The following is a 26,601-nucleotide window of genomic DNA, read 5'->3' on the forward strand; positions in this document are numbered from 1 at the left end:
GGTTTATTACGAACCACCATAATGACCAGCTCTCAGTTGGCTAGTTAGCTCAGTTGATAGAGCACTGCCCCGATATCGCAGAGGTTATGCGTTCGAATCCCGTAGAGGCTTGAATTTTTTTCAGGTCTTATTTTCACTCGCTGCTTTTTAAGGAGTGCTCGTTACTTCAAAGATCGTTCTAATATGCGTATAGTAATATAGTTACTATAATGATCAGCTGCTAGTTCAGGGAGCAAGGCTTTAGAAAAACTTTTGGTGCTATAATTAGCAACTGCCATTGCTTGGTAAAGGCCTCAAATGTATCTTTATTTATAAGTTATTAATACATCTGAGTTCTTATCCCTTAATTTAAACTCCCATGAGTGACCAAGACAGATTCTGAAATTCTCATTGCAATATTAATACAATATCTAGCAGACAAGTGATGATAAAAAAGAAAAATATCAATTAGGGGATTATTAATTAAAATCCAATACCAAATTTTCCAAACTAACATCATTGTATGGCAGACAGTAAGGAGAATTACTGATGAGATCTTGGCAGTGAAAGGGTTAACTAGACACAAACATTAATTACAAATGATTAACTGAGATAATTACAAAAGGAATTAATTAAATAAATTTTCTCTTTTAAAAAATCCTTTCAGAATAATTTTTTTACCTATACAGTGTATAGAAATTGAAGATTATAAAATCAATCTTTGAAATTCATGTTTCTCACATAAGTAAGCTATTGTTTCTCCTCTTTTCTTTTTTTTCTTTTTGTGCAAAAGTATTCGTGGGTTTTCCTTTCTATCGCGAATACTGACTTCTAAGAAGATCGATGTGTCAATTGACTAATTGCCCGACAAAGGGACACAGAGAAAGACTGACAGCCTGTTTTGCCGAGCAATTAACTGACCGGAGGGACTGACAAGCCAGACCAACAAACAAATACTGAGTAGATAATTGCTCAAAGCATTGATTACCTGTTTTCAATTGATTGATCTATTATCAGACCGGTATCCGATCAATGATTTAAGGTAGAGGGTGCCTTCTAAAATTTTTAATTCCGTGGCTTCGCTGGGAGAATATCTATCCATCCCTTGTCTCGTTCTTGGGTCCTCAGTTTATCTAAAGGAGCCTCCCAAGAATCCAACTTCTTTGCACACGCTCCCGCCCGATTCATTGCTTCGTCTGCCTCCTCATTTCTTCCAAGAGCACGAAGAGTTATTGACATAGCTTGATAGGTGTGAATCAGCTCGTCGTGTGTGTCCAATACTTCCTCTTGTAAATCACCTGCCTCTTTAAGGTGTTTAAGTGCTCTAAAAGAGATGTAACGTAGAATAATAGTCTTCCTTTACATTTTCCTCCCAAAGAGGACGTCACACATCTTCTAGTTTTTTTTTTCTGTCCAGCGAGATTCCCTTAGTACAGTTTAAGAAATGTAAATCATTCCTCCGTCTTACTGTCGTGATTCTTTAACAGAAAAAAATCATTTATCGCGTGTGTGATATGGTGCGTTAGATAACTCACCACTGCATTTTTTACACCCAGATACTAATGGTTTAAACAAGGAAAGTCCACGTCAACTTGACAATTTGATAAAGTTGCACTGATTTCGATAACCTCTTTAAGGAAACAAATATAAATGTTATTGCTTGAGTCGAGATTGCTGACACTCGATTTTGTTGTTACCCTTTGCCCAGAGGGCATTAGGTCTACACATTGCTTATTTTGATCCATCAAATATTTTGCTTGCGCACGATTGGCCATGACGCATCACGTGACTGAATGTTCCCCAGCTTAAACCGTGGGATATTGGAGGATGGCACCTGGATGATGCTCGCCAATTTTCAAACCTTACGTCCACCACGCGAAGTCATCGTTGTTACAGAAGAAGGAAAATGAATGTTTGTTCATTAAGTCGCACAAGAGAACGCAAAAAAAGTAAACACGCGACGCAGCAAACAGTAAGCTGTTCGTAAATATCTTTAAATGTGCGTTGCAAAATATATCAAGGATGATGAACACAATCGCCTCTTTTTTGCGCGAAAATATGCTTGTATATTTTTCCTTAGACACCATCTGTTCCTCGAAGCTCGCATCTTGAAAGAGAGTCGCAAGAAGGTTAATGTTTTGGCCATTTGAGGGTTTACCGAATTCAGATCCTTTTGAAACAGATCATGTCTGCGGACATGATCCGTGCATATTTCGCACCAAATAGAGGCTATTGTTTAAATAACAAGCAGCATAGTATCTTTGCTCACGTTTCATAGTCTTGTTTTGCGATGTAAGCCACACCCAGATCATATAGAGACCGCGCAGTTTCCTGATGTTGCCCCAGCAGTTGCTTTCGGATTGTAATTGATCTGCTGTTGTACTTAATGGCGTTGTCGTAATCACCCAAGGCGTAGTAACTGTTACCAATCCAATTAAGTGTCGTTGCCGTAAATGGGTGGTCACCAAGTTTTTCTTCATAAACAGGAAGGACATGTAGCAACCTCGTTTGGATAGACACCATATAGTTTCGCTGTACCATTTGAGAAGCTATTGGTGGAAAAAAATAATAAAACAAATGGTGTAAGGTCGACAGATCGAATTCCCGTTTTCAAAATTGCGCTTTTACCTCTTAGACCCGTTTTAGACTTACCAATTGAGAGTCATTTTTAGATAACTAGTTTCAGTTGGTGAAGAAAATGGCCGTAAGCTCTTGCTACGCACCAACCTATGCCACTGACATCCCTTCCTAATTATAGCACTAATTCGTCTCTGCGTGGTACTTAAACAGATTTGATCGTAGTGAAGCTTGTGCAAAGTGTCAATGGATCTTACCGCCTAGTTTTTTTAAGGCAAAGATTTAATGAAGATGACCTTTTGCAAATAATTCTCTTTATGATTATCTCTTACCTGCTATATCGTTGAAACAGGCGGCTAACATGACTTGGTCTGTGTTCCTCATTAATCTCTCTGCTCTGTCCCATCGCAATTTCAAAGCGACGTCGAGGTGTCCATAGCCCTCATTAACGCGCCCCTCGCGAACACAACAGAATCCAAGCTTGCTCAAACACTGGGCGCGATTGGTGTCCTTAATGTCCGTGAGTGTTGACTGAATGTCATCTGCCTGGGTCAGAGTTTCTTTGGCCTGATACAAGGCTCTAGGACAAATGTGTGGGGTGCATGTACAGCTTAAAACTATTTTCATTCCGATATTCGTCAAGCAAGCGCTGTAGAGTTCCATGTGGGAGCGACATCGATGCGCAAGCTTGCAAAAGAGCGACTGAAATTCTTGTTTTCGCATCACCTTTGCAAGAAATGTGGCTGCCTTGTTAAAGGCTCCAATACATTGCTCCCTCGTGGTTTGGTCAAGTTCAGGATGATCGTCTCCACACCAAGCCATGGCTTCTCGAATGTTGTCCTTTTCAGGTCTGTACTGATCCATTGCCGACTTGCAATCTTTAGTCAAAAATTTTCCGCAAAGAGTAACAGCCAAGTTACTGTAGTGGCGAATGAAAATTAATTTAGCTTCTTTGTGATCCGATTTGAGTGAGAAGAAATTTCGTATGAAAGGATGAAGGGAATACTGACAACTTCCTCTGTCGAAGCGAAGGAGGCTACTGTGCTCCAAGGAATTCAAACAAGTTTGTAAATCAGCTGTGATAGATGATCTAAAGACTGCTTGGAATTGTTCTTGCGTGAATCTGTAGGGAAATGTTGAGAACATCACAAAAATCTTTTGATTTACTTCACCAAAGCGAGCAAAACATATTTCAAGACACTTGTCAATGCGATCCTCATTCGGCAAAATGTCAGAGTTTAATTCTTTCACAAGAGAACTTGGCGATGATGAGGAAAGTCTTCGTGCTGCCTTCTGGGGATTTTCTCTTCTCAGAATCGAAATTACCGTGCAGATTATTAGGGGAATACCTCCACAAACTCTGACCAGGTCCTTAATCAGATGTTCGTCCAGACTATCCTCACACTTTGAGAACATAGACGCAGAATCTTTGTCATTTAGAGACTCTAGTTTAATAAGTTCGAGAGGAAATGACACATAAAAATCATAGGTTTCTCTGGATGTAAGGACAAGTTGAATGTTTGGACTTTGTCCGAGGTCTTTAAGAAATGTCAAAAAGTCGTTCTTCGTGAATTTTCCCCACATTTTGGTACAGCAGTTTTCCGATTTAAATTCCTGGTGGTAGTTATTCTTGCTAACTTGGTCCTCAAGATGCAGCAAGTTGTCAATGTTTTCAATGATCAAAACAACACTTTTTCTCTTAAAGGACGATATGCGACTGAATACTTCGGTTATTGTGTTCTCACCGGGAACGTACCCCAAGGTTTCAATTATTTTGCTTGCTAAATCTTCGACACAAGTGAAGCCTCGAGGTTTAATGTACGCGACGAGATTTTTCCTTTCGATCATCTTATAAGCCACCTCTATTACCACCGATGTTTTTCCATATCCAGGCGGCGCTACAATTTCAACCGACTTGTTTGAAGACAGGGCAGTTATGATACGCTCGCATGTTTCATTGCGACCCACCAAATCCGTCCGATCTGGCAAGCTTCCATAATGACCAGATTGCTCCTTCACTTCTGCAAGTGAAAAGGCAGAAAGACCATTTATCCCTTTCCAATATTCGTGGCAATTAAGCGCAGCAGTCCTGCCTATCAGCCCCCTTCAGCCCCCCACACAGATTAAAATAACTCTATGTAAAAAGCTCATGTTTATGTAGACCACAGGGGTATACTGATCAAGATTGAAATCGCCACTTGAAGCGGGGTAGAGGCAGAGCGTAACAGCTGTCATTGATATACCATCGTATACAAGCTGTACCCAAGACGCAAGACTCCATTCCATCAACGTATGATTTTGCAAAGATCGCTATTTGATGAGGTTCCTTCCCTAGTTTCATGTATTGTGGACGTTAGCTCCTTGAATAATTAAGCAAAGTAAGGACCTGGAAATAATGACATGCCCAATGAAAACGTTTTTAATTCCATAATTATTGTACAATTTTGACCAAGACGTCTTAACAGGCCAATTCTATGGATATCAAGCGTGGATTAATGCGTTCCTTCTTACCTCTGCTAGGAAAAGGATCCCGCTCTTCTCTCTCGAAGCTGGTTGAAAACATCTGACTAGTCGGATCTGGCATGCTAAAGCTGTCCTTGAATGAGCAACCAAGTCCTTTCAAGGCTGAATCTGATGGAGGAGAAAAGGCACCCTACATTCACACTTATAGAATCTTTTAAACATAACACGTGCCTGCATCCAGTTAATTTTCTCCTCGCCATCTCTTGTACAAGGAATACGAGGTAATGCACAATGGAAATTATGGCTTTTTTAACGAAAAATCGCAGTCTTGGAAATAAAAAACTGTAAGCGCAGCAGAGAGGATACGAAGCGATTATTTCAGGAAAGGCAAGCACTGAAACTGTCACAAAACCCCAAAGTACTTAGGTCAGCAAATACTTACCAACCGTGTCTGGAAAATGCTCAGATATTATCTGTATGGCGTCGTTTCGCTGGATCTCATCTAGTGCTTTTGCAACGTCACTTAATGCTTTTTCAGGAAACTGCGCGGCCACCCATTCTAGGACCTCTTTTGTTGGACTTTTCCTGCTTTGCTTGACATCGGCAAATTCTCGACGCACGTCAGCTGGTATTTTCATTGTCCAGGCCAGATTTGTCCAGTTTTTGACTCCGGGACTCTTTTCTCGATTAAGTTCTTGCGCCAGTCTTTCTAATAGTTCCGATCCAGGGGTTATGATATCTTTAAGTAACATTTCATCTACAAAAAGTTAAAGGTACCTACAGATCATTTTTAGTAAACTTCCCAAAATGGGGCTTTGATGCAGAGCACACTTTTCTTAGTCGATTCTTGAAACACTCATGCAGCTAATTGTATGAAATTCTCTAAAAAAAGACTATCCGAACAACAGCAGAATATGACTTTCCTGTTGATAACTTAGAAAAAATTCCAGGCTGCAAAGGTATTAGGCTTAGTTAGACTTTATGAATAAAGGGGGTAAGTTTCTAAAGAAAAGCGATGCTACGTTGGTGGGGGTAACAAGGTAATTTGGTTATATCAGCTAAGTTGAAATTATAAATTGGCCACCGTAGCGAATTAAAAAGGTGACGTTTCGAGCATTAGCCCTTTGTCATTCGCTATAACGAAGGGCTAACGCTCGAAACGTCAGCTTTTTAACTCTTTACGGTCGCCAATTTACAACTTTAACTTAGTTGATATAACAAAATTACTTTCATAAACTTTATTTATTTGTGATGCAGTGGTGACACTTCACCTCCAAGTTTCTCATCATGAAGAAATTTTATCAGATCGTTTCTCTTCATAGAGTCCAGAGCTTCCCTGAGACTTAAAAGTGTCGTTTGTGGGCAAGTGATAGCCAAATATTGGAACAGTCTGCCTGTCGGATTTTCTGTTGATCGTCTTTCAAACTCCCAACAGGTTTGTCTTGGCACACCCAGTTTTATCGCTAAGGTATACCAGTTTGACAAAACCAGTGACGTCCCGTCTAAAGCCAACGCAATTTCGTCCAAAAGACTAACTGTGGGTGAAGGAGCTTCATTACTTGGGAAAGTGATCACATCAAGAACTTTTCCTGTGTCAGAGCAACCAGCTGATGGTCGAACAAATTAAGAGAAACAAACTCACTCTGAATTCCTAGGAACTTCGCTGATTAACTGTCACATACAATCGAATACATTTAGATAGAAATAAAAGTTACACTCAAGCACAATTTTCATGCAGTGTGTCACAAGACACACGATCCTCTCGTTAAAATTGAACAGTTATGACATGTAGCCAATTAATGACTTAGCTATTCATCCAAAATAATACCCCTTCAAATAGTTGCTGTTCAAAGAATGATTTTCGACATTTGATCGTATCGAGGGAAGACCGTCTCTTAGAAGCAAAAACAACACCAACAAGGTGTTTTAACATATAGAATTAAAATCTGTGTCATTCTATAAAGATATTGAGGAGAAACAGCAACTTCCAAACGTCCCATGTAAAGTCCTCTTGAATTATGACACAGACAGATTAGCAGTTGACTTCAGTGAATTTGTTTCATACCTTTTGTGATCAGCAAACTAATGAGGTCGTTTCTCCCGATCTCTAGAAAGATGTCCTTTAGCTCTTTAATCGTCAGATCTGGATTCCAGGTCGCAAGGAATTTAAACAATCGGATGGTAGGACTAAAGTCGCTGAACTGTCCAAGTCGTCTGATGACATCCAAGTCGACGTGTAGTGATAATGCCAGATGTCTCCAATTACGTATCAATTTCATGTCACGGTCCAAGCACAAGCACAGCTCTTCTATAAACTCTGGATTACGTCGTAGTATGGCAGATAAATTAGACCCTAAACATGACAGAAAGGTCAAACGAAATGAAGGACTCTTTAGGCTTGAATTCCAAAAAAATCCTGCTAACTGCTTTCTAAGAAACAGGTCTAACTAATCAAAATTCAGTAATGAATTTTCTGTGTTTTGAATTTCAAACTCATGTCCACGATACCAAAATGTAAACAAGAAATATAGTTTAGCTAGAGAATTCAAAATCAGTGTAGAAGGCAATTAAAGTCGATTAACAACCTTTCTTTCATTTTCGCTCTGACGAATGGCTAACGCTCGAAACGTCAGCTTTTTTACTCGTTACGGTGGCCAACTTAAAATTTCAACTTTGTTGATATAACCAAATCACATCGCCGGTATCAGACACGACGATGCAATATTTTCAAAGCTCAGTGAAGCATGGAAGCGAAGTTTTATTTTTAATTCAGGGGTTTAATGATAACGCCACTAACTTTATAGTACGGCATACTGTCCTTAGAAACATGTTAAAACGTTTAAATCATTTGTAACCCAGATGTTCATTCGGTAGCTTGTCAGAACATATGCGACCCGGCATTTCATAATTCACGATAGCCAAGGTAAACCATCACACAGATCGAAAACACTTCGAAAGGAGAGATTCTCGTTCTATGTTTACCGGCTATACATCGGCCTCTAAAGGTAAACCGGCGAAAACAATATTGTTTCGATCGCAAGCCCAGCCGATTGGTAAAAGGTCGTATTTCCGCTTTAGTTCCGCCATCATAATGTTAAACATTTCAAAGCTTAAGGCTGGAAAGTTTGTGGCCCTCTTGCAATCATTGTCGACGTTGGCAGGATTGATCGCTTCCAATGAAAGCAGTAATTCCGAACTTATTCGAAATTGCAAAAAGTTTCTTAGTATCTTTTAATAATCGTGATCACAGCCTTCATTTTTAAAGACTTACGAATGCATTCAGCCAGGATTTCTAGCGAAAGAATAATAACATCACTTAAATTGTAAGAAACAGACGAAAATTACTTACCAGTCGAAAGACCTCTTTTACGCAATTGGGCCATTGTAAACTTTAATATTTAACCGTTGAATTCTCGTGTGACGTCTCTTTACTCTCAGTTCAACATCACTAACATAGGTTTGAAAATTGTATTTGATCTATGTCAGACCTAACGAGTTCGCTCATACTTCATCTCGGCAAAACATCTACTTCTAATTAAGGACTTGTAATTCAAATGCGGTTCAGTTTTATGCTGTGCTGCTGGACAACAGTCAAAGGAAAGGAGAAAAGTATAGTTATAAGATCAATGCAATGAAGGCACATCCAACGCCGAAGCAGACATTTAAAAATTACATGGCTAATGATGCATGCTGTTTGGCTTCGATTTATCCCGTAGAGCAGATCCTTCGCTCGTCCTTTCATAGGTAAGATTTGGATGTTTCTGCAACTGTTTCACTTGAAATTCAAGAATAGACCTTGCATCAATTGTCTTTTATACATATTCACTGTTCTGAGACAGACAACTGAGTAAGTAGGAACAAATCAGCTCTTACCCTCCCCCAAGAATCTCTACCCAGGTCCTCTCTTCCAATTGTTTTGAAAACGCTTGTTACCATAGTTTGGAATGTTTATTGCGGGTGTCAATGGGGTCAACAATAAGTCATAAAACGGAAAAAAAGGTAGCTGTTAATTGGGACTGTTATCAAATTTAAACCGCTTATCCTCAAAAAAAAAAAAAAAAAAAAAAGGAAACCTCAATTTTTTTCTTTTCGTAAGGGGAATCATAAGTAAATCAGTAGCTAGCCCTAAAATGGCCAATATTTGAACCGATAGTTATAAAAGCCTCATTAAGACCCTTGAAACAGCTCGTGTACCACTTAGAAAAAAAACTTTATTGCATCATGATATGAAGTGATTTATTATTCCGCTGCTCAAAGGTTAGGTGACATCAGCCTATGAATATGATGCATCGGTATGCACCACACAGGTAAATAACATTCTTTCTGCCATGACGATGCAAAATTTTTAAAGCTTGTGAAGCATGGAAGCAAGATTTTATTTTTAATGCAGGGGTTTAATAATAACACCACTAACTTTCATATTAGGGCATACAGTGCTTAGAAATAACTTAAACCGTTTAGACTATTTGCAACCTAAACGTTTATTCGGTAGCTTACCATAACATGTGCTACCCGGCGTTTCAAACTACACAATAGCTGAATTAAACCGTCACACTTTCGAAAACACTTCGAATGGAAAGATTCTTGTTCTGTTTTTATTAACCATACAGCCCTTTGAATATAAAACGAAACCAATATTCTCCCGATCGCAAGCCCAGCCGATTGGTAAAAGGCCGTGTTTCCGCTTTAGTTCCGCAATCATAATTTCAAACATTTCAAAGGCTGGAAAGTTTGTGGCCCTCTCGCAATCACTGCCGACGTTAGCGACATTGATCGCTTCCAATGAAAGCAGTCATTCAAAACTTAATTACACATAGCAAATACTTTCTCAGTATATTTTAATAATCGTGATCACAGCCGTTTTTGTCAAAGACTTACGAATGCATCAAGCCATGATTTGTAGCGAAAGAAGAATGAACATCACTTCATTCGTACGAAACAAGCGAAAATTACTTACCATTCGAAAGATCTCTTTTACGCAATTGGGCCATTGTAAACTTTAACCGTCGATTTCTCGGATGACGTCGCCTTACTGTCAGTTTAATATCACGAACATAAGTTTGAAGATTGCATGTACTTGATCAATGTCAGACCTGACGAGTTCATACATATCTCGGCAAAACATCTATTACTATTTAAGAACTTGTAATTTAGACGCTCTTCAGTTTTATGCTGTGCAGCTGGACAACAGTCAAAGGAACGGAGAAAAGTGTAGTTAATAAATCGGTGCAGTGAAGACGCATCCAACGCCGAAGCAGGCATTTAAAAATTACGTGGCTAATGATGCATGATTACAGCACTGTTTGCTTCACATTATCCCGTGGGGTAGATCCTTCCGTCGTTTCATAGGTAAGATTTGGATGTTTCTGCAACTGTTTCACTTGAAATTCAACAACGGAGCTTGCACCAGTTGTCTTTTATACATATTCACTGTTCTGAGACAGACAAACTGAATAAGGAGGAACAAATCAACTCTTCCGCTTCCCCAGGAGTCTCTACCCAGGTCCTTTCTTCAAGTTGTTTTGATAACGCCTGTTGCCAAAGTTTGGAATGTTTATTGCGGGTGTCAGTGGGGTCAACCTTTAATCATAAAACGGAAAAAAGTGCCGTTAAGCGTAAATATTGACAAATTGGAACCGTTTATTGTAAAAAAAAAAAAAGGAAACCGCTATTTTTTTTTCTTTTTGTAACGGAAATAAATCAATAGTTAGCCGTGAAATGGCCAAAATTTGAATCGTTAGTTACTTAAGTCATCTATTCATTATGACCCCTAATACAGCTCGTGTACCATTTAGAAAAAAATTTATTTTATAATGTTGCGTTGTTATTCAGTGATTTATTCCGCTGCTCAAAGGTTACGTCAGCCTATCAGTATCAGTAAGGACCACACAGGTGAATAGTACTACTTCGCGCTCGCTGATTGGCCAGTTCGGAAGTAAGTAGCAAGTCCTAGCTATTCACCTCTAAGCCGCCGATAAGACAATTCGCGCGTCAAAAGTTTAATTTCTGACAATTTCTGGTATATCGATAGAAGTGAAATATTTCTTTTTCTTTTTTTTTTTTTTCTTTTTTATTGTCAGTCAAAAGATTTGAAATAAGTTACACGGGAGGCTTGAACCGATTGCGTCGAGTGTCAAGCCAGCGAAGGCTTGACGGAAAATAATATAATTCACATGCTGTACTGATGTCCATCAAGCTATTCATTAAAAAAAACCCAAACTAGCTAAATTCTCACTAACTCTAATTAATAAATTTGGCTCATTACAGCCATTCACCCGAACAAAAGTCTAAGAGGTTCTTCTTAAGTTGGACTTAACGACAAACACGCATTACCTAACGGTATTTGGACTGACGGATTGAGCGATTTCATAACAAGTATTCACAAGAGCCCATCGATCAATCGTTAGATTGTCTTACATATAACACTATTTAGAGCCCTCTGAATTCTGTGCAAGAGACATCCACCCAATGTTTTTCTTCTTCTTTTTCTTCCTTTTCCAACTTTTTCGCACACTCCGCAGCCCGTGTCATTTCTTCCTCGGCTTCGCTGTTTCTTCCGAGACCCCGCAGAGCAATGGACATGTCTTGGTGAGTGTGAATCAGTTGCTGATGAGTGTCGGATACTTCCTCTTGCAAATCGATTGCCTCTTTAAGATATGTAAGGGCACTAAAGGAGAGAACAGCTCAGTAAATATTAATCTGCGTCACTTTTATTTCTTATGGAAGAATTATTTATAAAAAAAAATAAGTGAACAGCTTGGTATGTATCCCTCATGGCTGCAATCGACCTGAAAGGCAAATCCTAATGGACAAGAAGGAATTGCACAATTATTCTGAAAAGTGGGTATTAAAGATAGCGATATGCTTCAGTTCTCGTCTCAGTGACTCAAAGGTACACATTGGGCAATTTCAGGAAATTTAAGGAAATGACTTATAAGATATTTGGAAAAGTTTTCGCTTATCACCTTGAATAATCTTCTTTCGCGTTCAAAGCCACTCCCAAATCATGAAGAGACCTCGCAGTTTCCTGATGGTGCCCCAACAGTTGCTTTCGCATTTTAACTGATTTACTGATGTATTTAACAGCGTTATCATAGTCGCCCAAGGCGTGGTAACTGTTGCCAATCCAGTCGAGTGTTGTTGCCGTGAAAGGGTGGTCTCCGAGGTTTTGTTCATAGAGAGGAAGCACATAGCAGAGTCTTGTTTGGATAGCACACATGTGTTTCCTTTGCACCATTAGGGAAGCTGTAAGGACCACAAATAAAAAGGAAGAAAGATTCAACTACAGTTAAGGTTTAACATTGTCTGATTGACCGCGCATTTTATGAATATTTGTCTACGGAGATCACTGATCTATGTGTAAAATTCTCTATTTTTGATCTCAAATTAACTTTTTTTTAAGAAAAAATACATGATAAAGCCAGCTTGGCTAATTTTTGTGCATCCGCTTTGGAAAGTGTACGTTCACAAAAAAATGAAAAAAAGAAAAATGAATTCACGAAGAGCAAAGAAAGTACCGTTATTCCCAACCTGCTATATCGTTGTAACAAGCTGCTAACATGACTTTGTCTTTAGTCTCATCTGACTCTTTTTCTTTCTTTGTTCGTATTTTTATGGCTTCGTTGAGGTGATCAAATCCTTCTCGAATGCGTCCCTCTCGAACAAAACAGAATCCAAGCTTACTCAAGCAGTGGGCACGCGTAGCTTCGTTCACATCCGTAAGTTCTGAATGAATGTGTTTTGCACGTGCCAAATATCTCTCCGCTTGATATAACGCTTTAGGACAAATGTACGGTGTGCAGGTGCAACTTACTACTATTTTCACTCCAATACTTGTCCAGCAAGCGCCCAATAGACGCCTGTTATGTCGACATCGATACGAAAGCTTACAGTAGAGGGAAACGAACTCCTGTTTTCGCATCATCTTTGCGAGAAATACGGCTGCTTCGTTGAAAGCAGTAACACAATACTCCCTCACGCTTTGGTCGAGCTCAGGATGATTGTCTCCACACCAAGCCATGGCCTCTCGAATGTTATCCTTTTCAGATCTGTACCGATCAATCGCAGACTTCTTACCCACACTCAAAAATGTTTTGCAGAGGGAAACAATCAAATCACTGTAGTGACGCAGGAAGACTGATTTGGCTCCTTTGTGTCCAGGCATTGATGAAAAAAAGTTCCTTATAAACGGATGTAGGGAGTAAAGACATTTATTTCTGTCAAAGTTAAGGAGGCTGCTCTGTTTCAAGCAAATTAGAAACCTTTGCAGATCACCTCCAATCGAGGACTTGAAGCACGCGTCAAATTGTTCTTCTGTAAATCCATTCGGAAATGTTGAAAACATTACAAATATCTGTTGATTCTCTTTACTGAAGCGATTAAAACAGATCTGTAAACACTCATCAATGCGATCCTCACTCGCCATAAAGTCGGGGCTTAGTGCTCTACGAAGAGATCGAGGTGAATAATTGGTAAGTCTTCGGGTGAACCTCGCTGGATTTTCTCTTCTGAGAATTGAGCAAACAGTGCAGATAACAAGAGGAATACCGCCACAAACTCTGACCAGGTCATTAATCAAGCTTTCTTCCAGGCTGTCGTCACACTTTGTGAACAAAGAAGCTGAATCATTGTCCTTCAGGGGCTCTAGATTGATCAGCTCAATAGGGAAAGACACATTAAAATAGTCATAGAATTCTCTAGATGTTAGGACAAGATGAATGGTTGGGCATTTTCCGATGTCTTTGAGAAATGCTAGGAAGTCATCCTTTGTAAATTTCCCGCGCATTTTGGTGCAGTAATTTTTGGAGTTTAGCTCTTGGAGGTAATCATCCTTGCAAACTTGAGCCTCGAGGTGAAGTAAATTGTCAATGTTTTCGATAAGGAGCACCACTGACTTAGTCTTCAAGGCGCGTATGCGACGAGTTGCCTCAGTGATGGTATCTTCGCTGGGAACGAAACCTAAGGCTTCGATGATATCGCTTGCCAAGTCTTCAACGCAAGTGACACCTCTTGGGTTGACATAAGCAATGAACTTTCCCCCGTTGATCAACCGATGGGCGACCTCTATTACCGTAGAAGTTTTCCCGTATCCAGGTGGCGCTACAACTTTAACCACCTTGTTTGAAGACAAAGCAGTTATGATCTTTTGACAGATTTCACTGCGGCCCACTAGATCTATTTGATCGGGCAATGTTCCACAGTGACCTGACTGTTCCCTTACGTCTGCAACCATAGAGATATAGAATCCTTTTAAAAAACTGAAGTTCTAAGATAAAAATAAATAAATTTTTTTTTTCTTTCTAAAAAGCAAAGGCATCAGACTTACGACAAAAGTTTAGGCATCCCCTTATCATCTAGGTTAATCCTCGAAACCTTTTATTTACAGCATTTCTCGCCAAAGTTAGTAGTGGCCCATCGGTAGAGCTCAGGTAACAATTCTTTAAGTGTTGGTAAATATTTCTATAAGCTACGGCTAAAACAGCGATATTCCAGTTATTTTGCTTTCTTTATCAATCCTAATATGAGGCTGCTAAAAATAATTGGATCGTGCACCTTGCTCAGGAAAATCAATGTTTTCCCCTCACCTTGCTTTGGAAGAGGAACCTTCTCTTCCCATTTGTAGCTAGGGGATAAATTCCGACCTGTGGGATCATGCATTCTGAGACTGTCCCGGAGTGAACAACCAAGTCGCTCCAAATTTAATTCTGAAAGAACGATAACCAGAAAGTTAGGTTAGGGTGCATATCAATGGTAAGTAGGATTGGAAGGATACTAATTACACTCGGCAGCTCTTCGCGAGGCAAGAGACCGTGGAGTAGACTTGCATAAGTTGCCAAGTCGTTTTCGGTCACTGAATTCCCAAAAAGTGTGTTTTTTTAATTAACAGTGACCGGGGATGGCGCAGTGGTGACAGCACTCGGCTCTCACTGCTGTGGCCTGAATTCGATTCGCGGATTTGGCGTCATTTCTCTAAGCTTAATTTTTGTTGGTTCTCCTCCTTGCCGCAAGAGTTTTACTCTGGTTCCTCCAGTTATTTTTTTTTTCGTTCACAAAAACTAACATTCCAAATTCCAATTCGACTTGGAAACAGCAGACAGGAGGAGCCACCTAGTACTGGAATGTCCACCTCTACATTGTTATTAGGATTATTACTATTTGTAGAACGAGCCGTTTCTTAATTGATTACTCACCAACTGTGTCTGGAAATTGCTTTGATATAATCTGAATAGCATCATTACGCTGGATCCTGTCCAACGCATCTACCACGTCACTTAATGTTTTCTCCGGGAAGTTCACGGCCACCCATTGAATAACTTCCTTAGTGGGACTTTTCCACTTTGTTCCTGTCATACCAAGTCCTTGACGCACATCATCAGGGACGTTCAGTTTGCAGGCAAGATGGTGCCAATTTTTGACGCCTGGCACTTTTTCGCGGTTAAGTTTCTCTGCCATTGTTTCTACAAGTTCCGGTTTTTGGGCCACTACTTCCTTCAGAAATACTTCATCTGCAAGGGAAAAAAGATTAGCAAATCGTAAATCTTGGTGTTCAAATGAGTCTTAGCTAGAGGAAACTTTTTAGATTTCAGTTATCTTTCAGTTCATCGATGCAAATGTCGAGAAGTTAATCAAGACGCAAGTTATGCCTGAAAATGTTTCTAGTTGTTTAAGAGAAAAGCATGGTTGTACTGCTTGATTCCTCATCAGAAAGACTGACATCTGCATTTTTATGCAGCAATCTGAGTTCAGGTTTTTAACAAGGTTGGGTCCAGGGATACGCTAGACAGTCTTTACCATTACCAGGATTTTGTTGGCTTTCTTGTCGAGCTCAAAAGATCATTAATTATTATACGTCTGAGATTAATGTTTACGGTAAATACCTCCTTGATTATGTTCTTGAATAACTTTTAGTAGATCCTCTCTTTTAATAGAATCCAGGGCATCCTTTAGACTTCTCAGTTTCATTTCGGGACAGGTGGTAATTAAATACTGCAAGAGGTTGTGGGTTGGATTATTTGTTGAACGTCGTTGAAACTCCCAACAAGTATTTCTTGGCACTCCCAGTTTTATTGCTAAGTTGGACCAGCTTGACAATACCATAGAGGTAACGTCTAAGGCTAATGCAATTTCATCCAAAAGACCGGTTGTTGGTGAAGGAGCTTGAATATTTGGCGATGTGATGATGTCTTTTACTTTTTCAGAGTCAATGCACGCAGCTAAGAGAGAAAAATGTACGTCACATTTTTTGGCACCAATTCTATTTTTAGCATTACGGCCATTAAATGTCACATCATAAGTGAACACTTTGATCGTGAGCAGAATGTAATGCGTGTGATGAATCCCGGCCCGACCCCAGGCAAATTCAAGAACTTTCTCCTACTAAATGGGCTGGAATTTGGGAAGACACCTCAAACTTACATTTTATGGTAATCCTTGGAAGGGGTGTTGTTCGAAGAAATTACAGGCATTTCGAAAATTTTGGAAGCATTGCATATCGTCTGGCAACCAAGATCCAAATTACGTCAGCGATGGAGGCAAAAGTCTCATTCTCTTTCCGATTGTTTCAAAAAGAGCGAGTGACCTTATAGCCTTTGAGTCTAGAAAATTTGATGTTATCATGAAGGGAGCTCTTAAACGCTGCAATTACTTCATTAGATAAATCCTTTTTACTCGGTTTAAATCAAAATTAATCCTTCTACTTTAGCACACGTTTAAGATGCTCTACAGAATCAAACCTCTTGTGGTCAGCAAACTAAACAAGTCGTTCCTTTTGATTTCCAACAGCGCGTCTTTTAGTTGTTTAATCGTCAAATCCGGTTGTGTGACCTCAAGGAATTCAAACAATCGGATGGTGGGACTGTAGTCACTGAAGTGCCCAAGTCGTTTAATGACATTGACGTCGACATTAAGATCCGCTGCCAAATGTTTCCAGTTAGGTATGAGTCTCATTTCTCTGTCCAAACATAAGGCCAATTGCTCTATAAGCCTTGGTTCGTTTTTAAGGATGGCAGACAATTTATACTCTATACATGGAAAACAAAAAGATAATGGAAAATTATAAAATGCACCATTTAACTATTAAACTATGAGCTCGAGATTTCTATCGCGTGATAGTCGATGAGGGCGATTCTTGGATCAACTGTCACGCAAACAAGTTCATGCTTGTTTACAAAAGCTTGTCTTTAGGCCACTAAACATCACGCAATAGATAGTATTGACAAGGGTAGCCAATTGGATTGAAGCATATGTGATGGAACGCGAGAAGATTTATTCTAAAAATAATCAAAAGCAATTCGTCTTAAACGATTCTGATTTAGTTGGTTTCTTGTGTTTAATTATCTTAGACAGTGATTAAACTTACTTCGCGAAAAAAAAACCCCCAAACACAGAGCTTCAGTTTTATCAGAGATAAGAGATTATCCATTCAAGTATCCTCTCGTTTTTGTTTACTTCAGGACTCACTCAAGCATTACCTGACGTAAGCTGACACAGCGCCGAGTCAATATCGATGTTTGAATTCCTTAGTCAGGACAAGCCAACCAAATACTATTTTGTTGAGATGCAAAAACATCAAACTTACAAGAAAAAAACAAAAAGCTACGAGGAAGATTTCAAAACAATTGAAAAGTTCAGTAAACTTTAATGATACTTTAAGTTTATTTCTTAAATTGCACGAAGCGTGACGGAGCTTGCAACTCTCAATTTGCATACATGAACGACAAGGGTGAATTACAATGTATATCTTAACTTAGTACTAACTTTGCACTAATCATCGCTGGTTTAAGTGTTAAAACGAAACCAATCTTTAATTAAAGATAGAGCGTGGTATTCTACCTTTCGAACTTTTTTAAGCTGGTTTTACAGTATTACTAAAAAATTCAGCTGTGCCTAGAAGAAGATTGTTATTGACTCTTCATCTGTTTGTTGTCTCACTATTCCATCGCTGAAACAATTTGATCTCGCGATTTCCTGACCGTTTTAATTATATCGAATACGTTACAGTTTCAGTTTCTTGTACTGACTTTTCTCAGTAACATTTTCTATTATTTATAGGACAAGAAGTCAACTTCCGCTTATATATTTCAAATATGTTGTAAAATTATTTGGGCCTTGTTCGCGACAAAACTTAAACCAGTAGCCTCCTGAGTATACTTTCGCTCATAATAACAATGATGACAGGTTTTTATTACTTTTATTTGACGAAAATACAACTACGAGATTTGCTAAAATTTTGAGGCCATTGCACATTACCTTAATTACTATGCTTCATGCAGAGTTCCGCTTCGAAGTTTGTCAATTCAGTTGTATTCTTCTGCAAAGTATATTCAAGCTAGATCACGAGTCAGAAGTTAGAGCAACCCATCGAATCACTTACCAGTTGAAAGGTCGCCACCAACAGAATACATCTTGAAGTTTTCTCCACTGAGTTTTCTCCGCTATGTTCGCTACAGCATTTGAAGACGAATTACTACAACGTTGATGTTTGTCAAGTAACTTCGCTAGTTTCTGATCAAAGCATTCGTGGGGCTGAGGCAGCCTGTTGGTAGTCCTATTGGTTCGCTAACCGGCGGTCACTTTCGCAATTGCTTCACACATTCAGTTCAAATTAGAACAAACGTCGACATGCAGACAGCTAAGTCAAGGAAACAGCATCAACCAAGGGGGTCTGATTAAATGTCATTTACTCATGTTCTGTTATACCGAAGGGTATCCCAGTTAGGAGAAACGTGTCTAAGTCACCAAAAAGAGTACAGCCTAGGACAAGATCAGGTCTCTATGCGGTTTTAGACATGCAACTCTTAGTCACGGTGGCGACGATAACAATTTCCCCACGAACATTTTCAGATTAACTTTTCATTACAAAAACGGAACACGACCGGAACAAGTAAAGTGCCTCCCCCTCCCCTCCCCAGCCTCACTCTGCCCGAGTCTCCTCCTGGAAAGTTGAGGGAACTGACTCGGTGCAGCGATCATAAACCAAAGGAGCAGCAGCGGCCTTTCTTGGTCTCATCCATTTAGCAAGGCTGGAGGTGTGTGAGCGTGGCAGGAGTAGGGGAAGTCATGGGGCTCTAAATTTCTTCACTACACTGACTTATGCGTTTTTCATTTGAATGAAAGCAAACACAAAACGCTGCAGTGATGCAAGAAGGCGAGCAAAACCGACTGAATCGGCGTATTGATAACCGCATCCATTCAGCAAGAATATCGAATGGACGCGCGTTCTGATGCTTCGTTCAGAGCCCAGCTCCGTCAGTGACAAGAACTCGCATAGAAAGCGAGATAACAGAGCTGAAGATTGATTGGAGGCAATTTCCGTTATGGAGCGAGACTTTTTCACGGAAATAATGTTGTCTTCCGATTTTGTGGTCAGTTCAGCAGGACTTTCAGGCTGGGACAGAGTAATGGATCTCTACATGTTACCCGAGTGGCTTAGCCGAACTTCTTATTTGGTTTGCTCCGAAGCCCTGTGTCGATGTTCTATGAGAGGATCGATGATTCTCAGGCTAGAACATTTGGGAGCTCAGAGTAACACAACTAGTACTGCAAAGATGCTGCACCGCACGAAAGTTGGCGAAACATACACAGACACTGCAGTACCTATGTTTTATTTCTGCCCATGACTGAACATGCACGTTAAAGGTCAGTAATCCTTTCTGTTTGTATAAATTCATTATCGTTTAAGACTGGCACACACATAGCCGACCATTCATGCTAATAGGAATTTTTCTTCTGAATTGATGGGTCTAAATTCTTGGAATAGGTAGGTAGGTAAGTAGACTTTATTTAGCCAGGGTGGCCCATTCAGCAACAAGGCTGATATCCAGAGGGGCCCTGGAATAACGACGCAAGTGATTATAAAATGTGGCTACTTCTATTCGGTAAGCTGTCTATCAGGGGTTCAAGCTGAGCTGGCCTTAGCCTTTCCCTTGATAGCTGGTAGTTTAGAGAGTAAGGCTTTAATAAACTTTTGATGCTATAAAAAGAAACTGCCAGTGCTTGGTAAATGTCTCAAATGTATCTTATGAATTATATAATTATATATGCTGACTATTTTACTCTAGTTTGAGCACTCTGGCATGGCTTAGACGACACCGCAAATGTTGGGTCGTTTGGGGTGACCCTCTCGGTTCTCCTCCATCCTAGCATCAGCACTGCACTGATGAGGCCCAGAAGGCCAAAACGGTACTGTCTGCAGTTATATATATATATATATATATATATATATATATAACTAACTTCAGTACACAGTACTGTCTGCAGTTATATTTATATGTATATATATATATATATATATATATATATATATATATATATATATAACTAACTGCAGTACACAGTGCCGTTTCGGCCTTCTGGGCCTCATCAGTGCAGTGCTGATGCTAGGATGGGGGAGAACCGATATAGTTACCCCGAACGATCCCACATTTGTGGTATTGTCTAAGCCATATGGCTTAGACGAGTTCCTAATCCTTTAGAATTTCTCTTAACAGTATCAATACAAAATCAAACGGAAAAGAGATGAGAATAAAGAAAAATATCAATTAGGGGATTATCAATTGATCCTATACCAAATTTTTCAAACTAGCATCATAAAGATTGTGTGGCAGACAGTAAGGAGGGTTACTAATGGGATGTTATAAGTGAAAGGATTGACTGGGAACAAATATTAATAGCACATGTTGAACTGAAGCTTATTCTTGTTTTTTGATAGTAAAACTTATTTCCTTATACCATTAAGGTATTCATCTTTACTATCATCACACCACAGGGAGTCAGTGTGAAAAATAAAGATCATTCCGTATTCTTACAAGTTTGAGGGGAATTATCAATTTCTTAGTTTGACATCACAACCAGTCACAGGCAAAGAATAATACCTAATTCATCTCATGATGTAGATACATGGTTGAAAAGACATGACCAAAAACTTTTCCCTTTATTTCAGAAAAGTAATGGTCATTCTGATCAGTGCCATTTTTGCCTGGATGAAGACCTCACATACATAAGACTTTAAAAGATTTGAGTCTTGCAGTACTTATCATCATACAATGTAAAATATCAAAATATTATGAAAAAATTTTTGAAATTTTGAAATTTCCTATGATTGTTATATAATTTACAAATGAGAATTTAGGAAGAAGGCATGCTTACTGCATGGTTTCCACACCTCAGGGTAAAGATAGGAAAAAGGGAGTTTGTAAAGAAAAAGTGGTGCTTAGTTATGTCTGTGGGGATCATTACAAGATAATTTAAGAAGTCTTATTCACTGAGTTGATAATGTAAATTGGCCGCTGTATCAGGTTTCTAAAGCTGAAATTTCCTGTGCTAGCCCTTCACTAGAGAAAAAGACAAAGGGCTTAAAATGTGAGCTTTAGAAACTTTTTTACAGTGACCAATTTTTCGCTATAAACTCAGTTGACGAATCCAAATTATAAAATAATGAAAGATCACTTTCTTTGTCAGCATGAAGATTGAAAGAGATGCATAAATGATGAACTGCATTTTAGAAATTCACAGTAAGATGGTGACCATGCAACTGGGGACAAAACTAGTTTCGTTAAGTGTGGGATAATTAGCATTGTCTTGTTGGGGGACAATACCAGCCCAGATATTTTTATTTTTGCTTAAGAAGCCTAATAAAACTAATTCCCTTCATAATTGAATTATGTCAGTACACCATGATCAAAGTTCCTTTCATTCTTATAAATTTCACTGACAGCGAATTAATTTAATTTTTACATTTTTGTTTATGCTTGATTATTGTTTGTTGAATTCACCATTACCAGTCGTGTGCACACTTTCCTTAAACATACAAGTCTTGCAGACAGTATCTTAACTTTCATCAATATTATATGATCTTAAAATTCAGATAATATTCTTTTAAATTCTTTTAAATTGTTTCCTGGCTAGTAGTATTGATAGACTCAAAAATTACTCACTATAGAGCTCACAAACCAGAAATTGTACATCAACTTAGCACTCAGGATAATTTTACAAATTAAAGGAAGTTCTTTCTCTTGCTTCTATTCGGCTTAGTAAACTTTGTGGGGCACAAAATGAGCAATGAATGATACTCATTATATGGCAGGGTTCCCAAGAACTACAAACTATGAACTAAGAATTACTTTGTAAGGACATCTGGAAACTCTTGTCACCACAGATTATAGATGACTTGTCTCCTTAAATTTTGAAATTGTTCCCTTTTGATTTTACCCAAGGTCATGATCATGATCCAGTATAAATGTTATCCAGTACTTTAGAAAATGCTTCACTGCCAACTGCACTGGAAGGGATCCTTCAGTCAAGAAAGTTACTAAAATAATTTCAAACGTCTAGTTCTTGTTATTCTGATATAACGGTCTTCATGAATGTAAGAAAGAAGATTTACAGAAAAATGATTTTTGAGGTCGTCCCAGAGGACAATTTTCTGTAATTTTCTTTTTTTTGGTAGGGATTCCAGTAGCACTTAAAAATATGACATCGTGGGGCATCCACAAAAAACTGTTATTTAGAATATTTTTGTAATGCAGACAGTTTAAAGTGCCCCTGAGACGAAAATTGACCATTTTATTTTAGCCTAAATTGTTTACACAATGTTGAATTGGGTCCAATTAAGACTCTTTTTACCATTAAAAACTCAAAACAAACCTTCGATGACCAATTTTTACCGCTTCAAAGTCGTCCAAAAATCGTCCGCCATTGCTGAAAACATGTTCCAGCCGAGCCCGCAAAAACGTCATCATGACGTCAAAGGCTCAACAAACTTTTGCTTTGCTTTGTCACAACTCTCTTTGTTCGCTGCACAGAGAATCACACATATTACTTTTTTGAGAACTGTTCCGTTATCAGTCGGGAAATGTCGAAATTTTCAGACGATGAATTTGTCCCAGAAATCATCTGAAGCTTCTGTGGAAAGTTTTGCGCCGACAAACGATGAATTTTTGCCATGCGAATAACTGAGATAAACAGAACACAGGCGGCCCAAGCTCTCTTTGAGAACCACACAAGGAACACAATTTGCATATCGATTTATAAGGATTTGTATAGGATTTTCTACAAGATATCCAAGAGATAGTTAAAAGTGAAAATATTAAGTAAAATTGACTTACCTTATTCCATACGTGTGTTGCTTGCTCCTGGTGTCGTTATTTTACCGATTTCACTTGATTTAAGCGGTTTTTTTTAATCCTGGTTTTATCTTCTTAAACCAGGATTGATAAAAACCGATTAAATCAAGTGAAATCGGTAAAATAACTACACCAGGAGTAAGCAACACACGTGTTGTAGAGCGTTTTCAAGGCTCGATATTTCAAGCATTTTTAGGTTTACCTTTTGTTTTATTAAGTCTCGCCTTTTCGCCCCTACGTGCTATTTTGATGAATCTATAGTTTTGATCATTTATTTTTAGTGTGTGCTTGAACTTGGCTCAGCACTTACCGTGCTAGACATTTTAATCCCTTGTTATGGTTGAAGATAACTAGTTTGCTAGGTGGTCATGTTTGAGTTGGTAAAACTGACCTTGAGTTTTACCCACACTGAACATCCTGTTTTGGAAGTTCCCACGGTTAGCTAACCCAAACATTTCTGTGATTTTTGTATTTAATACTGGAGCACTCCTTGCTGAAAGTAGTAGAAATAAGCAGTGGAACAAGAGAGAGAATAAAGAAGAAAATTACAGAGTCTCAGTACCTCTTGTTAATTTGTCAAGCGAGTGGTAAAACCCCTCAACAAATTTGGTGGAGGACCTGGGCAAAGTAGTGTGTCCATTCAGAATTGGGCAAATTAATTCTGGCACAATGTGTTCGAAGGCTATAGGCATAATCTGCAACCGATTCTTTTTCCAGTTGTCGTCGTTGGCCTAGCGCCTGTCTTACGCGCCACTCACTAGCACCGGAGGCAAAATGCGTAACTAATTCCTCAGACAATTCTTCGAAAGACATCTCGTCGGCCCTTGGCAAAGTTTTAAACCAAGCGCTAGCGTTGGCCTTTAAATAAAGAGGAAGTCCTAATGCTAAACTATCGTCATCCCAACCATTTAGTCTACCGGCCCTCTTATAATTCCTAACAAATTCATGAGCGTCCTCGGATTCGTCACCTCTAAAAATTGGAAATGTAACTGACGATTTTACACCGCTCATTCTATTTTGTGAATTAACCGAAGCTTGCATTCGTTCGACTGCTTGGCATAACTGACTAACTTGGTCTTCCATTTCTGCATAGGCTGGTGCAAGAGACAACTGATTTGAGTCTAAAGAATTATGTCGACTATTAACAACTGAGTCATTACGAGCTTCGAGAGAATCTTCGCTTACATTTTCACGATTGGAAAGATTTTCTCTGGTCTTGACGCTCTCATAAATAAGATCTTCTTCGGAGTCAGAACTTTGGCTACCGGTACAAGAAGAAACTAGAGAACATTCACTAGGTGTAGGAATTCCACAATAAGCCTTCGATTGTGCGTCAGCCCTCGGCGATCTATTAGCTGATTTAAAAAGTGAACGAAAGAATGGTACTCTAGATTGCTGAACGGGTGGAGGAGGGGCTGGCCACTCATTCGAACCCGAACCTACAGCTAAGTTTTCCTGGTGAACAGCTTCTTCAGCCAGGTAAAACCCCTCAACAAATTTGGAGCACCCCTTGCTGAAAGTAGTAGAAATAAGCAGTGGAACAAGAGAGAGAATAAAGAAGAAAATTACAGAATCTCAGTACCTCTTGTTAATTAGCCAAGCGAGTGGTAAAACCCCTCAACACACGTATGGAATAAGGTAAGCCATTTTTATTTAATATTTTCACTTTTAACTATCTCTATGGCTATATTGCAGAAAATCCCATACAAATCCTTATAAATCGATATGCAAATTGTGTTCTTTGTGTGGTTCTCAACGAGAGCTTGGGCCGCCTGTGAACAGAACGGCACGGACTCCCCATGTGGCTTTAGTTGTCGCATCGCTTTATCGCCTTCGAACTGTATTTTTGCTTGTCGTAAGGGTTTTCCTTTTGTGTAAGAAATGATCGGGTGATTAGTAAAAATAGTTTTCGGCAATGGCTAATTGTGTATCCGAAGGCGGAAATTGGGAGTTTGTGAAAGCCATTTCTAAGCCATCAATGTGTTTTCCCCGATGCATTTGCATGGTCAATGATCTCACTAACCCTTTCCGACGTGCTTTTTATTATCGGTGCTTTGAGAGGTTTGAAGTGAACTCTGTTGTTGAGTTGCACTTTGGCCTCTTTTGTTTTTTCTGTCTTATTCATGATGACTATTGTTGTGAGGCTTCGGTGAGGTTTAAAGCAGAGTTTGTTTCAAATCTTTTAGAGCCGTGACCTCATTGCTTTACAAAGTATTTTTTGGCTTAGATGCAGTCTGCAAGTAGCGTTATGGCAATTTTCCAAGTAGCTCTGAAGGGCGATAGAAACTGAACCGGTGGCATTCAGTTTGATATAAAACAGAAGTGGTTCTTTGTTTTGTCCGTGAAAGGTGTAACGGAGGCGCATTCGTCTTGCGAATAAATCTCGCTATAGTTGGCCTGATTTTAAATTCGTTTGTCACGGGCGTTGGGGTGAATTTGAGACCCTTTGATAGCACGCTGACTTGGCTGTCAGATGGTTGATAGTTTGACAGGTTTTTAAAGAAATTTTTATTTTCTCGGTTTTTTGGCTGCAAGCCTACATTTTAAAGCGTTTTTACGCTCAGTGTCTTAAGCTGTTTGTTTTGCTTTCGCTGATATTAAAGCCAGCTTTTTTTAGAATCAGAGCACACAATTATATTTTTCATCTCTTTTGTATAAAAGTGAGCTCTTTGAGGTCAGAAATCTCAGTCCTCAATTCGGCTATTTTATCATTCTTATTTACAATGTTCACCGAGCACTTTCCTTTGTGTAAGGTATTCTGCCAGAGAGTTGTTAAAGGTGGATATTGATCAGCTCATATGTAAAGGTGACAAAATCCGTGGAGGTTCGTAGACTTCGCTTTCCGGCGTCGAGATCGCACTGAGGACGGTTTTTCTTGTCCCTTCTCTTCTTGAACGGTAGGCGCTGAACCCGACAGAATTTCTCGCCTAGATCCTTCAAAGTACACAGATCTTTCGAAACAGTTCTCCGAGAAGTGTTCGGAGTAGATCAGAAATATTTCTGGAAGTTTACTCGGCGAGGTCGCGCAAATCGCATCCGTTTTTCCCGCTCTGATCTATTTGCAAGGCTCCGATGCAGAGAAATACCTGCAGCATGGTCTGCACGATTACTTCAGCTTTGAATTACTCATCGGTGCCCAGTCATTTTTGTTTAGTTTTTGTAAGAATAGAGTAAAGTACTCTGTTATGTTTGCTTAACATTTTGCCATGTGAGGTTTTCGCGTTGAGCCTTTGACGATACTTCCTCTGAGTCCTGCGATCAACTTCCGGAACATGATCAAATAATGGCGGACGCGAAATCGTGAATTTAACGGCCCGAAAAAAGATATTTTTGGTGCTCGGTCTAAGCTGAGATTTGGCAGAGTAGGTGAAGGAGACACGAAAAATGGAAAAAAAATGTTGTACGAAAATTTTGATCTCAGGGGCACTTTAAGTAACTCACATGAAATTTAAGAAATGTA

The 26,601-nt window shown here is 39.2% G+C and overlaps 2 protein-coding genes and 1 long non-coding RNA gene across 6 annotated transcripts; 1 reads left to right on the plus strand and 2 right to left on the minus strand.

Annotated features, from left to right (window-relative positions):
• Positions 1-285: 285 nt before the first annotated feature.
• LOC148733582 (uncharacterized) lies at positions 286-10,503 on the minus strand. Of its 3 annotated transcripts, none has more exons than XM_088756108.1 (8): positions 9,977-10,503; positions 7,085-7,372; positions 6,291-6,626; positions 5,462-5,776; positions 5,068-5,187; positions 2,889-4,577; positions 2,249-2,528; positions 286-1,303 (listed from the first exon to the last, which is right to left on the minus strand). In XM_088756108.1, exons 1-8 carry the CDS (start codon positions 10,008-10,010, stop codon positions 1,045-1,047), a joined length of 3,321 nt encoding a protein of 1,106 aa, XP_088612234.1. In that variant the 5' UTR covers positions 10,011-10,503; the 3' UTR covers positions 286-1,044. The 3 variants fall into 3 exon arrangements, with proteins under 3 accessions (XP_088612234.1, XP_088612236.1, XP_088612235.1); XM_088756110.1 differs by having other exon boundaries at positions 8,893-10,503; XM_088756109.1 differs by lacking the exon at positions 9,977-10,503 and adding an exon at positions 8,369-8,865.
• A 561-nt stretch (positions 10,504-11,064) lies between these two features.
• On the minus strand, positions 11,065-18,856 carry LOC111328810 (uncharacterized). 2 transcript variants are annotated; one of them, XM_022933324.2, is made up of 8 exons: positions 18,392-18,856; positions 16,752-17,039; positions 15,897-16,232; positions 15,210-15,524; positions 14,604-14,723; positions 12,550-14,241; positions 11,985-12,264; positions 11,065-11,686 (listed from the first exon to the last, which is right to left on the minus strand). In XM_022933324.2, exons 1-8 carry the CDS (start codon positions 18,420-18,422, stop codon positions 11,449-11,451), a joined length of 3,300 nt encoding a protein of 1,099 aa, XP_022789059.2. In that variant the 5' UTR covers positions 18,423-18,856; the 3' UTR covers positions 11,065-11,448. The 2 variants fall into 2 exon arrangements, with proteins under 2 accessions (XP_022789059.2, XP_088612237.1); XM_088756111.1 differs by having other exon boundaries at positions 18,268-18,855.
• A 51-nt stretch (positions 18,857-18,907) lies between these two features.
• Positions 18,908-22,040, plus strand: LOC148733583 (uncharacterized). The gene is made up of 2 exons (XR_015999733.1): positions 18,908-19,656; positions 20,960-22,040. It is a non-coding gene; the product is annotated as an uncharacterized LOC148733583 (long non-coding RNA).
• Positions 22,041-26,601: the final 4,561 nt, after the last annotated feature.

This window comes from Stylophora pistillata, chromosome 4 (genome assembly GCF_964205215.1).
Source record: "Stylophora pistillata chromosome 4, jaStyPist1.2, whole genome shotgun sequence".
In the NCBI taxonomy this organism is placed as follows: Eukaryota; Metazoa; Cnidaria; class Anthozoa; order Scleractinia; family Pocilloporidae; genus Stylophora; species Stylophora pistillata.

What these genes read in the sequence shown, in the direction of transcription:
- LOC148733582 (XM_088756108.1), bottom strand. Translation starts at nt 10,010, where the DNA reads ATGGCCCAATTGCGTAAAAGAGATCTTTCGAATG. An exon ending in TAAAAGAGATCTTTCGAATG is followed by an intron (nt 7,373 to 9,976) that starts GTAAGTAATTTT and finishes TGTCATGTTTAG; the next exon opens with GGTCTAATTTATCTGCCATA. An exon ending in TAGTTTGCTGATCACAAAAG is followed by an intron (nt 6,627 to 7,084) that starts GTATGAAACAAA and finishes TTCGACCATCAG; the next exon opens with CTGGTTGCTCTGACACAGGA.
- LOC111328810 (XM_022933324.2), bottom strand. Translation starts at nt 18,422, where the DNA reads ATGTATTCTGTTGGTGGCGACCTTTCAACTG. An exon ending in TGGTGGCGACCTTTCAACTG is followed by an intron (nt 17,040 to 18,391) that starts GTAAGTGATTCG and finishes TTCCATGTATAG; the next exon opens with AGTATAAATTGTCTGCCATC. An exon ending in TAGTTTGCTGACCACAAGAG is followed by an intron (nt 16,233 to 16,751) that starts GTTTGATTCTGT and finishes TTTCTCTCTTAG; the next exon opens with CTGCGTGCATTGACTCTGAA.